The following is an 18,165-nucleotide window of genomic DNA, read 5'->3' as shown; positions in this document are numbered from 1 at the left end:
ACCAGACCAGTTAGAATCCAGATTTTACTCTAGGTTTTTTTTTAGTGCCAACGACACGGGACTGATGGCCAATTTTGGGCATCAGCATACTAAACAAGTTTCAGACCAAATTCCGGATGGTCACGGTTCAGGCTATCCTCCCGTTTCTGGAAAGACTGTATGTGCTGGATAGATCTCCAGGATGCGTATTACCATATAAAAATGGACAAACGCTCCAGATGTTATCACCACTTTCAGCTGGGAGCCTATCACTACCATTTTCGAGGGTTGCCCTTGGTCTCTCTACAGCCCCCAGAGTGTTCACCAACTGTATGGCAGTAGTAACAGCTCACTTGAGACTGCAAAGATTCCGAATGTTTTCACATCTAAAAACAAACCACAAGAAAAAGTGGAAGCACTGTATCATTCAAATAAAACTTTAATCCACTGGTTAAGTGCTTTTAGCCTGAAAACATAGGCCGTCATCAGAACAAACATATTAAAATTAATGATCCCATTTATATAGGATAATTAATGAACCTTAGACCAATCAGATCTTTGTTTCAATTAAATCTAGTTTAAATTTTCCATGCAACCAACAAATAACAAATGTACTTAAACTGTATCAAAAATGATACGATTTACATTTATTGTAATAGGCCTTTCTTTTTAATACTGCTTTCTAATTGACCCCATTGTTAAGACTTGGTGCCCTACAGACATCCAAAAGAATCTGCCATTTAAATTCCCTAAAATCAAGTTCCCCATCTCTATCCCAATTAAAATCCGCTGGAACATGATCTATAACTGCAAAGAGAAATTTAATACTGTCCTTGTTACCTACACAGGTTAAAGTATGTTTTTATAAAGGGCATTGTCCAAGTTCTTTTTTTATGGCATAATGTTCATAAATTTGTATTTTACTACCTGTTGGAACTGAAAAAGTGGAGGTACTTTTTAAATGCAAAAGTTGCAATTTTTGCATTTATTTCAGAGGGAATACATTTTGAAATTGGTTCTCAGAATAGGGTTTGGCAGGTTCCTGGCACATTTTAATTGCAAATCCACCTACGTGGTATACATGGCAAAATGTTCTATCTTTTTTTGTTTTGTATTGGAAAGACCAACAGGCAGCTAAAAAACAGAATTTACGAACGTTAGTATGCCATAAAAAAGAAAAACTTGGACAATGCCCTTTATAAATGTACTTTAACCTGTGTAGGTAATAAGGACAGTATAAAATTTCTCTTTGTAGTTATAGATCATGTTCCAGCGGATTTTAATGGGGATAGAGATGGGGAACTTAATTTTAGGGAATTTAAATGGCAGATTCTTTTGGATGCCTGTAGTGTGCCAGGTCTTAACAATGGGGGCAATTATAAAGCAGTATTAAAAAGAAAGGCCTATTACATAAATAAAGAAACCATCAGAAATGGATACTTTTTTTTCAAGTACATTTTTTATTTGTTTGTTGCATGGAAAATTTGTTTAAACTAGATTTAATTGAAACAAAGATCTGATTGGTCTAAGGTGTATTCATTATCCTAAATAAATGGGATCATTAATGTTTGTTCTGGTGAAGGCCTGTGTTTTCATGCTGAAAGTGCTTAACCAGTGGATTGTTTTATTTGAATGATACAGTGCTTCCACCTTCTCTTGTGGTTTTTTGTTTTTATTTTGTGAAAGTTACACAAGTTTTGAGACCTGTAGTTATTTAATTGTTTCCATATCTAGATGATTGGCTCCTTACTGCCTCCACCAAGCGTCTACCACTTCTCGCCTTGCACTACAGACTATATACCTTACAGCTAGCATGGCTCTTGGGAATCTCAATAAATGATGTGAAGTCAAAACTAGTACCTACTCAAAGCCTAGAATTCATAGGAGCATCATTCGACACAAGATCTTGCCTTGTCACTCTTTCACTTCACAGACTAAGATCTCAACTCAGAGTGATACTCTGTCAGGGCAAAGTCCCTGCTTGTTCAGTCCTTCAACTACTAGGATCAATGGCAGCAACAATTACTTTAGTTTGTCTAGCAAGACTCCATATGTGATTACTACAATGGCTCCTAGTGTCACACTGGTCTCTGTTAACACATCCTCTGTCCCACCCAGTCTGCATACCGAACCACTGCAAGCAGGATTTGAATTGGTGGATGAAGCCAGAAATGGAATTATGGAGTCGTCCCTTCTCAGCCCAAGGCTGTAGTGACCACTGACTCATCCCTGATGGATGGGGGGCCATTTTCAGGGAAAGACGGTCCAAGGCACTTGGTCCACCTTAGAGGCCAATTTGTATATCAGTATCCTAGAACTGATGGCGGTGCTTTTGGTGTTGCAAGCATTCCGGTCTGCCTTCCTGTCTGGGACAATTGCTGTCCATTAGGACATGTCTGTCTGGTATATCAAATGGGGGAACCAGATCCTACCCATTGTGTTTGGAAAGCCATGAGAGTATGGCAATGGGTGATGGTCTCCATCCGCTTTCTGATAGCAGTGCACATTCCCAGGAACTCTGATTGTGGACAAACTGAGCAGATGCATTCTCCTGCCTCACGAGTGGTCTCTCGATGCCAAAGTAGTGACAGAGATTTTCCATCGCTGGGGTCAACCTTGCAGTGATTTTTTTGTCTCCCACCAACCACAAATGCAGCAGCTACTTTGCCTTAATTCTCCCTTGGGGGAAGGGGGGGGTCCCCAAGGGACGCTTTAGTACATGATTGGCCCCCGGGACTGCTTTATGCCTTCCTTCACTTTCCTCTGATTCCACAACTTCTAAAGAAAGCAAATTGGTTGAGAAGCTAATTAATCCTCATTGCACCCTTTTTTGGTCCTAACAAGTCTGGTTTCCTTTCCTTCGGCCTCACCTGGTTCACTGCCCGTGGACTCTGGATCCAACTCCAGGATTACTGTCCCTCTTACAGGGGTTGATCCATCCAAACCTATCAAGCCTCAAGCTGATAGCTTGATACTTCACTTCCGGTAATTACCAGGCAAAACAAAATAACCTTTCTACCCTTGTACAAAAAATATTTCTGGCTTCCCATAAACAGTCTACCAGAAAAAATTATTATAGTAAATGGAAAAGATTTGTGTGTTTGTCTCTAGAAAAGGGACTGGACCCCTTTCTAGAGCCCATTAATTCAGTGTTGGAGTATTTATTAACCTTGTTCCATTTAGGAGCTTCAGCTTCTATGATCCGGGTCCATTTATCAGCTATCTCAAACTTCATAATGGTTTTCAAGATTTCTCTTTAATATCCCACCATCTCTGTACTCCTCTCTTTGAAGGGCGGTCTTGTATGCACAACTCCTTTCAAGAGCCCATTGAACTTTGGAAGTTGACGCTGGTCCTACAAAATTTGTCATCTTTGAGGTTGCTTCCACTTGCAATTTATAAAATTCTTACCTTGGAAGACCTTATTCTTGGTAGCCATTACCTTGGAGAGAATATCAGAATTACAGGCCTTATGAGTAAAACGTCCTTACATAGTTTTCCACAAAGAGAGCATCTCTTCGGACTAACCCCTCCTTCCTACCCAAGGTTGTCTCGGAGTTTAATATTAATCAATCCGTCGACCTGCCAATTTTCTTCCCAAACTTTTCTAAGAAAGGAGAATATTGTTTGCATTTATTGGATGTACATAGACAATTACATTCCTTCTTGGGACTAAATCTTTCCGAAAATCTGACCAATTGTTTATCTTTTTCCAGGACTCAAGTTGGGAAAATCAGTTTCCAAACTCACTGACGAAATGGCTTTGAGACTGCATCTGTTTTGTCTATCAACAAAATCAAATGCGTTTAACAACCGAAGTTCAGGTGCATTCAACCGGATCGGCTGCTACTGTGGCTTTTCATTCCGGAGCTTCTGTTGGATGACATTTGTGCAGCATCCACTTGGGCTACCCCCTCATACAGTTTCACTCATTACAAATTGGACTTGGTCTTCAGGGGCAGAGCGTCCTTTGTTCAGTGGTGCTCAGCAATGTCCTTCCATAGGGCCTCCCGGGACACAAAGTAGCTATGGACTCCGTCCCATCCATCATGAATGAATGAAGATTAACAACATCAGATAAAGCAGTTATGCTCTAGCCATAACATTCCATCTGTGTTTTATCTTCATTTATTCATGACATCCCACCCTCCTATCCTCTCCAAAACACTCCTGGAGGTTAGGATTTTGTCCTGGTTACATGATAGGGCATTTGTTCATACAAAGCCTCCGCTTTATCCTTAAGTGCAAACTCTATCTGAAGAGATGAGGAGAGGGGCACTATGGGTAACATTAGCTCGTTGTTTTTTGCTGGTGTGAGCTTGTATCACCAGAGTCTGTTCCGAAGACGGAACTGAGACCCATCCATCATGAATGAAGCTCAACAAAACAGATGGAACATTATGGTAAGCAAAACTTTTTTTTTTTTTTTCACCTGGTACATCTGTAACAGGATTGATTATTCCTTTCTAATATTTAATTTGAGCAACTTCCTGTGATCACTTTAATCAAAATGCGTTTTCTAGAGGGCAACCACTTTAGCCTTTCCTAGCAATGAAAATTCTAGTTTATGGGTTGACAAATTCATTTAAACATTCCAGAAATACAAGGTAAAAGCTACACACACACTCCTTGCCTCTAAGGGATGCTTCCAAATGTTTATCTGACTATACTTTTCATCACAGAACAGTGCAGCCTTACAGCATTAAGAAAACTTTTATAACACCAACCAACAAATCAATCTCCAAGAGCCATAGATGAGAATAAATAAGCTTCCAAAGTGAGAACATCAGCTGTAAATGGTCTACTACCAAGGCTGCCTCTGATTTAGTTGATGTATGATGTCTTATGCTAAAATACACCATGTTGAGTCTATACCTGGTGCAACAGTGATCCCCGTAAGCTTGTACTCTCTTCCAAATCTGAGCCTAAACTCTAACTAAATGCTTCTGAAACGTATAATATTATGTGATTGAATAGGCATGTAAAATAAGCACATGTGAACTCATTCGCACAGTTGTCCATATCAAAAGACACTTTTTTTAGTTTAACTCTTTGCTTTTGCAATGTAATATACAATCATTTTTAGAACCAATTTAAACATCAGACCTTTTAAACATGTATGTTTACATAGTTTGCAGTGAGCTGAATTTAGTTAAAATGCACAATCATTTTCTTGCCTCAAGACTTCTGAATACCTCTTCTTTTCTCCAACTGGATAAAAATGTGAATCTTTTAAACTCGAAAATGCAAGAAGTAACCCAATAGCTTTTACCTTTTGTGCTGAACACAAGAACCAGTACTTTAACCGAGCCATGATTATACTAACTTGAAAACTAAAGTCAATGCAAGTGCAGCTTCTCAGTGCCTTGCTTTGTTGCTTGTCATTTTTAGCAACACTGAATGCATGCAGCTTGCCTTGACCAGGAAGCCTATGAAGGTTCAGAATGCATAGAATATAATTCACAGTTAACTTGGCAAACTTCTAGCCTCACCTCTTCCCTCTTCCTTAAGTGAACCTGCTAAAACTGCCACAAAAGGATACTAAAAAAAATAGCCTTAGTCTGCTGCTAATTTTATAGGATCATAGGAAGTTACTAGGATATTGGCCCTGAGGCCCTTATATGCCTAGCCAAGAGTTAAGCCCATGTTTAGACAAGTCAGCACCCAATGCCCTTGTCCAGCAGGGACACTGGTAGAATCCCAAGATTGTCACACCAGATGGGACTGGAACCCACAACCCCTGGCTTAGGAGGTCAGTGCCTTATCCATTAGGCCACCAGGGCCTGATATCATTTACTGTTAATATAAGCATGAACAGTGCACTTTTTACACATTTTACCCTGCTTAACAAGTAACAGCTTCTAGATGTTTAAAATTGCTCCAACTTACTTTGGTACATTTTTGAACAATGTCCTTTTGATTCTGCATCTTGAGTTCCTCTGGTAGTTTAGTCTTGGTTGCAGATGCAATTTGCTGCACTCTGGTGGAGATGTTCTTAGTCTTCTGCAACATCCTGTTCTGGAAAAGTGAGTAATTCCAGCATTGACCTTTTTCCCCCTCTCTTCCACAGGGGAGTTATTGTCTTGCCAATTATACTGGTGTTGATCCTCCAAGACATGCTCCCCAGTCTTCCAATTCTGCTTGGCATTCTTGTCCTGTTCTGCAAATATTTTAGTACCACATGGGTATAATATCTTGTTAGACTTTCTGACTAAATATTTTGAGCCTCACTAAAGTACAGGCCAATTTAGAGAGGGCTTTTATGAGTAGTGCATTTCCTCTGTGGCCATCTCGGACTTGAGTACAATACTTTTTCCCCTAATCATATCCTCGTGCTGTATAGAACTCCCAGATTTTAATATTTTGCTTCAAAGGCCACTATCCTTTTTGTGTCTGCTGCATCTGATACCAAGGTTTGAGCAGTGTGTGATTTAACCAGTAATGATCATTCATTCTCTAACCGTCTTCTTCTTTCGGCTTTTCCCGATTAGGGCTCACCACAGTGGATCACCTGTCTGCTTATGATTGGCAGTGAAGTTTTACAGTGTCGAGTTGTCAGCCCTGCGCCCAACCTTCCACAGAAGGCACACGCACACACACACTCGCACCTAGTTTTCAAAACCAGGGTTTAAGTAATTATAAATCTTTGTTCATTTTCTCAGTTCCTGAAGTTTTCATCACATTTGTAGTAGCTTGCTTAATGGCTGTAAGGAAAGTTTCTGAATTTGCTATATGGTTTGACTGTAAGCTTAATGTAAACACTCCTGATGTAGGTGCTTTAATGTGAATGGCTCCCCAGACTCTGCATTCAGAAGCTAGATGTTTCTTTTATAATTTAGAAATTGACCGCTAAAAAGTAATTTTCATACCTTTTTAACCTAGAGATACAATTATGTGATAGGAGCTTGAGCAAGAGGCAGTCTGTCAGATTCAATAGTTTGTCGTATATCTTCATCACCGTTGCTGTACCTAGATTGTTGTTACTGATGCGCGTCACTCCATATGAATTGCAAAAAGAGTAAATTCAGGGCGCATTGCGGGTGCTGCAAAGTGCACTTTTTGCTAACATTAAAGACTGAAACTATAGGAATTTCATGGACTTTAATCATACTTTGACTTTGGAATAGGGTTCATTCTTGTTATGGTACTGGAAACTGCCTGGGATGACATGCTGGACAAGCCACGCTGCTTCGCAAGGGACGGCTTGCACCTGTCACCCCTGGGATTCCGGATATTGGCAAAGGCTCTTGCCACCCCCATAGTGCCTTTTTTAGGCAAGGCTCAAATTCTAAACCTACCACCCTAGAACACAAAAATGGAAAAAAACTAAGGGTAATGCTGCTCAATGCCAGAAGTCTCAATCTCAAAATGCATGCACTCGAGGTCCTTCTCAGTATGGAGAACATCGATGTCTGTGCTGTGACAGAAACCTGGTTCAAGGCTCCTGAGAGCACCCCAGCACTATCAGGTTTTACCTCATATCATGCGTTCCGGCCCCAAAATCCGGACAATACCAAGAAAGGAGGGGGTGTATCCATATTCATAAAGGACACCCACACCTCAAGATTGGTGGCAACGCACGATGCATCGGAGACCATCCAGGTGCAATTAACCATAGGCAAGACTGCTCTGCAAATTGTAGCATGTTACAGGCCACCCTCACAAACTCAGGAACCTCACATGGCTTTCCTGAAAACACTGGAGGGGATAAATGTATCTCCAAACACCATCATACTAGGTGACTTCAATTACCCTAATTAGACTGGGAACACTACTCAAGCCCAAACACCCTAGCCCAAAAGTTCCTGGAATTCATAAACTCAAATGCCATGGAACAACTAGTCACCATCCCCACAAGAGGAGAAAACATACTTGATCTCATCATCACGAACATGGGAGCACAATGTTCAACACCGGAAGTATACCCCTCACTGGTGAGATCAGATCACAAACTAATCTCGCTGGAGGTCCTCATCCCACCCCACCTGAAATAAAAAGACCACAGTAAAGAACTTCTCGAAAGCCGACTTCACACTTCTAAAGACTAGTGTGGTCTCCTTTAAGGCCCCGAGCCATGGAAAACAGTACCCAAGCCGCTGAATCACTTACAAATGCCTTCTACCAGCACCTACAGGACTGCATGGATAAGGCAATCCCAAGCAAAACAAAGACTTTGTACCAAAGGCAAGCGTCCAGTCTGGTGGACCCCAGCCATAAACAAACTCTACAACAAAAGGAGGAAGCTACTACAAGATAGAGCAAAATCCTTAAAAGGTAAGACACCTTTGATCACTAAAAGTAAAAAACTAAGAGCTCTCATAAAATCATCCAAAGCAAACTTTGAGAGAAAAATAGCTAAAGACTCAAAAGACAATCATAAGGCCTTCTTTAGCTATGTTAGAAACCTGGGAGGAAACTCCCAGATATGCTCAGAACTAGTTCAAAATGATGTGAAGATTACTGATCCTACAGACATTGCCAACATACTAGCTGACAGGTTCAGTGCAAACTCACAAAAGGAGAGATATCTATACCAAACGATTGCGGCCCCCCAAACATCTCTAACGCCCAAGTGAGAACTGCTCTCTCCAAAGCAAAAAACACAGCATCCATGGGACCTGATGGTGTCCCCGGCTGTGTGCTCCACGAACTCAACGAGGAATTAAACCCACAGCTAGGACAGCTGTTTAATCAGTCTCACCTCTGGATACATACCCAGGGAGTGGCGCACTGCGACAGTGGTCCCACTTCATAAAGGCGGTGCCTCCACTGACCCTGGAAATTACCGGCCCATTAGCTTGACAAGCCTTATCTGCAAAGCCATGGAGAGGATCATAATGGATCTCATAAATAAAGACATAGGGTATTTGCAGACTTTGGATCCAACCCAGTTTGGCTTTGTCAAAGGCAGATCATGCCTTTTAAACTTGGTTGACTTTTTCGAAACAGTCACCAAAGCCATTGATGAGGGAAAGGCAGTCCATACAGCCTACCTCGATCTGGCGAAAGCCTTCGATACAATACCCCAATCATTGAAAAACTCCTCAGCTTAAATGTTAACCCATACATCACAAGATGGGTTGCAAACTGGCTGAGTGACAGAACCCACAGGGTCAGAGTTGCTGGCGCCATGTCAGACTCAAAGCCTGTCACAAGTGGTGTCCCACAGGGCTCAGTCCTGGGCCCACTCTTGTTTGACATCTACTTTTCCGAAGTACAAGCAAACACAGGAGGGTTATGGCTGACAGTTTGCAGATGACTGCAAACTGGGCGCCGTAGTCGAAAACACATCTGACACCGATATCCTTCAGAAGGGTCTCACAAAAACGGATAACTGTTGCCAGAGCCATGGCCTAAAGTTAAATGCCAAAAAATGCATAGTCATACCCTTCGGGAAAAACAAGGTTACCCCTAGCTACCATATAGGTGGCAATCCACTGAGCACAGAAGAAGTTATCAGGGACCTGGGGACCCAGGTTGACAGTAGCCTGTCATTCGACACCCATGTAGCTAAATTAGTTAGGAAGACCTTCTACCTTGCCCACCTTATTATGAATGGATTCACATCTAGATCAAGGGAGGTCATAGTTTCCCTATACTCATCACTCATCAGACCAATGATTGAGTACAATGCCCCATTCGGAATGTATCTGACCCGACACTTGCAGCAGCTGGAGAGGCCACAAAAGTTCCTCACCAAAAGGATAAAGGGTCTCAAAAATCTGTCCTATGCTGCCCGACTGAAAGAACTTCAGCTCTATTCAGTCGCTTACCACTTGCTCAGAGGTGACCTGTGCCTGACATACAAGGCCATGTCAAACCCAGATTTGATGAATATGCTTCACCTCAAAAAATCTAGATCCGTCAGAGCCACAAGGGTGGGGGACTTAAACCTCAACACGGCTATTAATAGGACGTGCTGGAGGGATAGATTCATCACCCAAAGACTCCCTATGCTGTGGAACAAAATCCCGGTATATGTGAGGCAGAGCACCTCGCTGGCCTTGTTCAAGAGAAATCTTGACCAATGGATGGGAGATCGCAGATATACCCCAGGGATTACCTCAGTGTCACTGCTCGACAGAGGCACAGCAAAATAATGGGTATAGTTCCCCATACTAAAGGGGTGGCGTAAGCCACAAAACTATGGGCTAGGCTTGTAAATGCCCTCGGGCAGATAGCCTAGTATAAACCTATGAACCTATGAAACCATAAAGGCTTGGAGAAATTAAACCAGACAGCTGAAAGAATTGCTGTAACATTACGAGTTCATGTGCGTATTAATTCATGTATAAGAATACATTTCACCTGTAATACAGTATGCAACTTTCATCTTCTAAATGTGAATATCGGAGCATTACTCCCTTCTGAATTCTCAGTGTGTCAGTTTGCAACACTTGAAACTTGCGCATACAGGATTGATATGCTTCCAAAAATACATGGACACTGACAAAAAAGAACTTTATCATTGACTCCACTTGCACATTTCTTTCTTACTTGAAATTGGTTAAAAGCCTCCATAATTTTTAGATTTGATGTATCAAAAGCACAACAAAAAAGGGAAATGGGCTAGGTTTGAAATAGCCCGTGAGTGCATATATCCTTGTACTTGTGAGCAGTTATTTCCCATGTAGAAGCACCTCCACCCCAGTAATGGAATCCATTTCATGGGATCATTCAGAGCTCATTTAATGTGAATGCATATGACCCCATTTTAAAAATAAAACTGTAAATAACTGGAAGAAGACAGTACTTGAATGTACTAACATTAACATTAGAAGAAGCAAAATATCACTAATTAAAACCCAGACGTCTTCTCAATGATTCCTTGATTGAAACTGCTGGTTCTTAAAATGAGCTGCTTTTGTTAACTCTGTGTTTGCCATAGTGGTGGTGAAGGCTGCTAACCTAGCCAGATAGAATTTTATAGATCATTCTGTCATCTGTAAATATTAATGTGAAGCACAGGCTTGTTGCCTTAAATGGAAAAACTGCTGTTGGATGTGGAACTGCAAAAAAATGTCACAATAATGCTCTCTGCTGACCAAGTAAAACCATGTCGTGACCCTTTGATCTAAAGTGGGCTCCAGCCTGTCTAGATGAAGACATTCTTTCTATTGTTTTGCTAGATTTAAACATGCAAATGTATTTTTATTGCTCTGCTTCCTGACCAACTGCAAGATAACACAAGGAGATGTTAAGAATGTACATTTAGTTTAACGTTTGGAACCCAGAGTAGTGTGAAGAATGATGTAATGGGAGCCAGGAATATGATTTTAAAAACAGAGACGTTGAGATTAAGCATTTTTGTATTGACTGTCCAACTCGGCACAGTCTTGCTTTATAAGTAAGTTTATCTTAGATTTGTGTTTTCTAAGTGGTTTTCTGTGATGTCAGAACTGTACTACTGAAATAAGTATTTCTCTGTTTTCTCTGAACTCTTGACTAGCACTGTGTAGTAAAACGTATTGTCTTGTATTTTTAATTATTTATTAAATATTTTAAAACCTTTCAACTGTGGCTGTTTTGTGTAGAGATACGTTAAGCTCCAAGAGTACATTGCATGTATATAAGGGTACTGTACCAAGTCACTAATAAACCTTGACTGTTTAGTTATACTAGCAATTGGATAATATTGCACAGTAATAATCGGACACTCTCTCTTTTAAGGGCCTTTGATTAGCTGGGTGGTGGCAGGGATTTCTACTGTGTAGTCTGGGTAAAAGGGGCACAGCTGGAGAACCTGTGCCAGCCTTCCCCAGGAGTGTCTGGTTGTATAAACTCTAATCTCAAGGTGTGTGTCTGCTAATTGGGCAGGATCACGAAGCACTGTTTGGACAGAGAGGGTGCTGGAGGTCTTAGCTTGCCCACTAGGCTGAGATCAGGACCCTAAACCTGTGGCAGTGGGGAGTCTTGTTGGGGACCTGGAGAGCAAGGGAGCAACCAGCCCCTGACTGATCTCTGTGTGCTCTTAAGGGTATTTTTTATCCTTTCCTCCTATGAGACTCCCCTCACTGGTGACTGTGGTGAGGATTGAGGCTCCTTGATTGCTGGGCCAGGGCACGGGCATCACAAGTGGGATAACACTTAATATAATACGCTGAGCTAAATGGTTGCCACCCCCACCCCAATGTTTAAAATTCAGTCTTTAATTCTTTGGAGAGTTAATTTGTTTTGAGTTATTTTTTTTGTTAATACTTTTGTATTTGACCTTTTATCTGTGTAATCATTTCAGCACCGGTGTAGAATGATAATTTAAGTTTTTCAAAGAAAATTTAAAAAAATGTTTCTTTCCACAGTTAAACCAAATTGCTTACTTCATAATGACTGAAAGACACACACTCACATCTGGGGCAAGTCTAAGTCTGCTTGTGGATTCATCTGTCTTGGATTCTAAAATTACAGACACTTACAAGGAACGTGTATTTAATGCATCTGCCTCAGAAGATGCTGAAGGTAAGTTTGCTGGCATTTTTGTCAGAGCAAGGGCCTGTGTAAATACAGCAGTGATGTCTTATTGCAGTATATAATAGCTTTTTGGATAGGATAGTATAGTAACTCTGAGGTAAAAGACCACGATGCTGGTAAGGATTAACCTACCAATGTCCAATTGCAGAGGGTTAAGTACTGGTTCTAAGGAAGATGGGTGACTAACCTCTGTAATTGTTTGGAGTGTTCTGATGTTAATCATCTTTCCATTCATCACTGATGGGTTCGATTCAGAGCCCTCTGAACTGAGTCGGCCTTATACCAAGCTCGCATTAGCCAAAAAAGCTCTCAAGCTAAGACTCTACTCAGAATGCCGTTCTCCCTGATACCTCAGATCTCGTTTGCTGCATAGCCACAAAGCTGTGTTTCAGCCTAGCTCTCACCTAAGTGGAAGTTTCTTTGATATATTTGTGTGGAAAATGTTTGATATCTTTATATTTTATTGTGGGAATAGTATTTCTAGTGTGTTTTCTTCTTTCTCCTCTATACTCTACCTGTTGTTACCATTGGTAATCCTTCAAGTACCATTGTTGGTGCAACCTTTCCTCCCTTACCCTTGTGGAATTTCTTAAAGACCATTGCTAGTATTGTCTTTCCTGTTTAACCTGTTATCTTTGGCTTTTAATAAGGTTTCTTTTCTCTTTACATATCGCTGTATTACTAATAATTGTGACTTTTTTTGAACGGTGTTTGATTTGTTCTAGTTGGATTATACGGTTGGCCTGCGGTGTCTTTCTATCAAGATGTCGGATAAGAAGGGTACTTCAGGTTTTACGCACTGTTTCATGTAATGGCAAGTTACCTAATAGTGATTCTCATGATGACTGTGTATACTGTTTAGGAGTGCCCCACCTATCGGTGCAGCCTCCATGTGATATTTGTCAGTTTCAACCAACGCACTCTTAATGAGAGCAAAAATAAACTAATTCTGAAAGGGTTACTCAAGTCTCCCTTCTCAGAGGCAATTTCTGCGATGGAGGTCTCAACCCCTCCTAGTAAAGACAAAAAGAGATCCCACTCAGTTCCCTCCTCACCAACGGGTGATCATGGCAAGCCTGGGAAATGAAAGGTCCCAAAGTTGTCTTCAGAGCATAAATCTGCTTGCACGGCTCAGTTTTCCTCTGCTCGGTGCATCTCAAACTTTGCCGCCAGTTTCTACACCATTTATAGACTTTACTCTGCCTATTTTGATGTCTGCACCTGTGGCCACTTTGGCTCAGGGCACACCTTCGACTACTTCGTTAGTTTCCATTTTGGAACAGACCGTTTTGGCTCAGAATGCCTCTTCAGCACAGAGCGCTGTACTGACTTCACTGGATTTGACCCCTTTACTTCCAGTCTTGAAGCTAGAGACTTTGGTGCCGTCGGACCTTGCACCACAGACCAGATTACTCCCCTTCTGTAGATCCGTTTCTGGGCCAGGTGTATAGCCCTTTCATTGAATGCCCTGACTCCCCATCCGTGTTCCTACAGGCTCCTGGTGGATCTAGTGGATACTCTGAAGTGGTGCGTCTTGTGGACCAGCTGTTAGCCATGGGGATCCCACACTTTCTAAGACCCATCCATGTGCAGGACTTGGGTTGACCTATCCACTGACCCCATCTTGCACTGCTTTGACCATCTCTATTCCGAAACCTTCTGCTCTATCGTCCATCATGCAACCCATCATCTCGATGCCTACAGTGCATCTCACTCCGGCTCAGAGTTTGCCCCTTTGGTCTTTGGTTCTCTCTGAACCAGTCCTTCCTCAATCTGGGGCATTTGGGGATGGGTGCTTTGGCCCAGGGCATGGAGCAGTCTTTCTCCTCAATTCCATCCTCCATGTCATTAGCCACATCCGCTCAGATTCTGCTTGAGGCTCCACCTGTGGGGGCGGGATGTTCTTCGTGTTTTACTGTTGCAGTCATCTCATTTGGGTTATCTGATTGCAGTAGCCCTCAGTCGGCCTGATTAAGTCTTGGGTCCTGCATCGGTGGCTGTCTCTTCCGTGATGTCAGGTCGTCAGGGGTCTAAAACATGTAGCCGATGCCACTACCCCAGTCTTACTTGCCATGCGGTGCCCAAAGCAGAAGCAGTTCGCAAGTGCCGTTTGGCTAACTCCTGAAATTTTCGTTTGCATTTCATAACTGAAGTCTTCAACTAAAGCTAAGTACCCCATTGGGGAAACTTTTTTTTTTTTTTCTTGCTCCTTACCAATGTCAATAAAAGTTAATAATTGCATTTCTTGTGGAAAGCAAATACCTCACAAAGATTTTCATTCATACTGTATTCCTTGCCTGGGCCCTGACCACGACGTACCCTGCTGTCAGTTTTGTGCCTTATTTAACCAAAACACTATCCGTCGTCTGTATATTTACACCTCTAAATATTTAGGTTCTCTGTTCAGTTATCCAGAAATGTTGTTGGTAAGCCATCTGACTACCGGAATTCTGAAAAAATGCCAAGATAAAGACTGGCCGCCTAGGTCCAAAGCTGCCGATGACACTTCTCCTAAGCCAGTTTGCCGGTACTCAGTGAAGCAGTTTCGCAGCCCCTGATACCTGCTACTTCTGATTCGCAGGCTTCTACTGAGACCCATTCGGAGTCAGGTATGCCACGAGATACGTATTGAACCCGCAGATGTCTCTACCTTGGATGGGTCCAGAGCCACTGAGCAGGCGCCGGCTTCTGAGGGTGTTTTCAGGCCTTAAGATTTGTATATTAAACCAACGCCATCTTCAAAGCTAAGGCCAAAATGTACTTCTATGTCTAAAAAAAAATGACGCTTGGGCCACATGTACAGGCCCCAATGCCTAAAAAACCAATTATCAAAATGGCTGAAGATTTAATTACCTTGATCAGGGGTTCCCATCCCCCTCCTGCTAAGAGGCCTAGGCAAGGCACTGACAATCTTCAGATCAGGTTTCTATTTCTTCTGTTTCCTCTTCTGATCAGGATTTATCTATACCCACTTATGAGGACTCTGATGCAGAAGACTCCATCCCTTCTGCTTCTCCCCCTTTGGATTTCTCTTTTGGAGAAACTTTGCATACCTTAAGGGAGCACTTCCACTGGGAGAGTCAGGATTTCTCTGAATCTAAAAAGAGACTTGTTGATTTTCTTCTTCCTCCGCATAGGCCTTTGGCTATACCGCCTGTTCTAGACATTGTTGATGTTTTCTCAGAATCCAGTATGACTCCTGATTCACTGCCTCTGGCTCCTAGTAAGCCAGACAGAGATGCTACAGGGTTCCTGACTCCCACAAATTCCTTTTCAAAAACCCTACTGCTGACCCTGAAACCATTTCTCAGGGTCCCAAGGGCGTTGAGGCCTGTACTGATAAAAAAAAAAAATCCTACCCCTTCTGACCGAGATTCCAGGGCGCTGGATAGATGGGGTAAGAAGGTTTACACTTCTGCAACCTTAGCAATCAGGGCTTTAAACTGTCAATTTCATATGCTTAAATATCAACAGCATGTCATGGGTTCACTTAAACAGAAAATGATGTTTATTTCTGACTGTGTGGAAATAAGAGTTACAGAATTTATTGCATTCAGCTGAACAAGTTGGAAAACATGCTCTGCAATGTGGGTTTGATTCCTTGGAGGCCTCTTGCAGGGCTGCTGTAACTGGATCTGTGATAAGAAGGTATGCTTGGCTCAAGGAGCAAAATCAACCTGACCATGTTAAAGCAAAATTGTTGGATGCTCCTTTATAACAGGACAGTCTGTTTGGTAATAAGGCTGAAGAAATTTTGAAAAAGATGGAGGATAAAGCAAAATCTATGCAAACTGTGAAAGATTTCTTACAAGTGCAACCACCCAGGTTTAGTAGGCACTGGCCTACTAAGAACTGGTCCTTTCCAGTATCCACTAGTGCCACTTGGGTCAAACCCAGACATTCCAAAGGCTCCAGATTTAAGTTGCAAGGAACCTTTAGAACTAAGTAATGGGGTGCCTCCACCTCCAAATCTGGAAGCAACAAGGCACCCTCCTATGGTAAACAGTCTCAATGATTTTCCACTGCAATCACCAAGCTCTTATCTTTTGGCCGCCCCTTTGGGGGGAAAACTGGCACTTCATGCACGAAACTGGCAACTGATTACACAGGACAAATGGGTTTTAAATATGGTATCCCAGGGATACAGATTTAATTTCCACACTTTGCCAATCCCAAACGGATGGCCAGAGCTCCTCCCAAATCAGTGGGCAGAGGCCCAGAAACAAGTTATGTCCCTCATTAATATGGAGGCTATTCAACCAGTGCCAGAAAAGGAAAAGGGACAAGGTTTCTATTCAAGACTTTTTTTTTTCCTGGTACCCAGAAAAGACAATTCATGGCATCCAATTCTGCACTTATCCATTCTAAATACATTTCTGTACATTCCAAAATTCCAGATGCTGACTCTTCAACAATTACTACCTATGCTAGGCTAGGATGCCTGGTTGGTAACTCTAGACTTAAAAGAAGCTTACCTGCATATCCCAATCAGGGAATCTTGTAGAAGATACCTCCACTTCAAAGCAGGTTACTTGCATTACCAGTTCTCTGCACTGCCCTTTGGCTTATGTGCTGCGCCCAGGGTCTTCACAAAGTGCATGGCACCAGTAATTGCATTTTGCAGGCAAAGAAATATTCAAATTTATCCAAACCTGGACGATTGTCTAATTCAGGCAGAAAACAAGGACACTCTTCTAAAACATCTGGCATTTGTAAAAAGGGTTCAAACTCGGCTAGGGTAGGTACCCTCTCAAGAAATTACATTCCTGGGTGCAAGCTTGAATACAACTGCCCAGATGACTTGCCTTATGCCAGAAAAGTGAATTCAATTGATGACTTACTTCAAACAGGTGGCCACAAAAACCCAGCTATCTGCAAGACAAATTCTACAGGCGTTGGGGTTCATGGCTACCTGCCTGTTTTGTGCCTTATTTAACCAAAACACTATCCGTTGTCTGTATATTTACACATCTAAATATTTCGGTTCTCTGCGTTTTTTCGGAATGCCGGTAGTCAAATGACTTTCAATTTCTGGATAATTGAACAAAGATAAAGACTGGCCGCCTAGGTCCAAAGCTGCTGCTGATGCTTCTCCTAAGCCAGTCGGCAGTTTGCTGGTACTCAGTGAGGCGCTTTCGCAGCCTCTGATACCCGCTACTTCTGATTCGAAGGCTTCTACTGAGACCCATTCGGAGTCTGGTATGCCGCAAGATGCTTCAACTGTGGAACCTGCGGATGTCTCTCCCCTGGATGGGTCTGGAGCTGCTGTACAGGCACCGGCTTCTGAGGGTGTATTCAGGCCTACTACGTGCATATTAAATTGACGACACCTTCTTTAAGGCCTAAACATCGAACCATGCCTAGAAAACTGACGCCCAGGCCTCTGTGCCTAAAAAAACAAATAAGAATGGCTGAAGACCTTATAACTTTAATTAGGGGAAGCCAACCATCCTCTTCTGAGAGACCTAGGACTGAATTTGCTTATGAATCTTCTGACCAGGATTCTGATTTTTCTGATCTGGATTTATCCTTATCTACTTATGAGGATTCTGATGCAGAGGACCCTATCTCCTCTGCTTCCCCTCCAGAGGATTTCACTTTTGGTGAAACCTTGCACACTGTAAGGGAGCATTTCCACTCTGAAAGCCAGGATTTCTCTGGTTCGAAAAAGAGGCTTGGGGACTTCTTACTCCTGCCTTAACATAGGCCTTTAGCTAT

General features: G+C 42.2%; 1 protein-coding gene across 1 annotated transcript in view; it reads left to right on the top strand.

Moving 5' to 3' along the window:
• The window catches only part of ECT2 (epithelial cell transforming 2), a 1,537,379-nt gene that overhangs the window by 140,590 nt on the left and 1,378,624 nt on the right, over positions 1–18,165 (top strand). Inside the window, exon 2 of the mRNA XM_044070772.1 lies at positions 12,279–12,435. Within this exon, the coding sequence (XP_043926707.1) occupies positions 12,303–12,435 (133 nt within the window). The 5' untranslated portion in view covers positions 12,279–12,302. The remainder of the gene's footprint in view (positions 1–12,278; positions 12,436–18,165) is intronic.

The sequence above is a fragment of the Protopterus annectens genome, chromosome 4.part1 (genome assembly GCF_019279795.1).
Source record: "Protopterus annectens isolate FY-2018-M chromosome 4.part1, PAN1.0, whole genome shotgun sequence".
Classification (NCBI taxonomy): domain Eukaryota; kingdom Metazoa; phylum Chordata; order Ceratodontiformes; family Protopteridae; genus Protopterus; species Protopterus annectens.
Note: the sequence above shows the minus strand (reverse complement) of the source record. Positions and strands in the feature narration are given on the sequence as shown.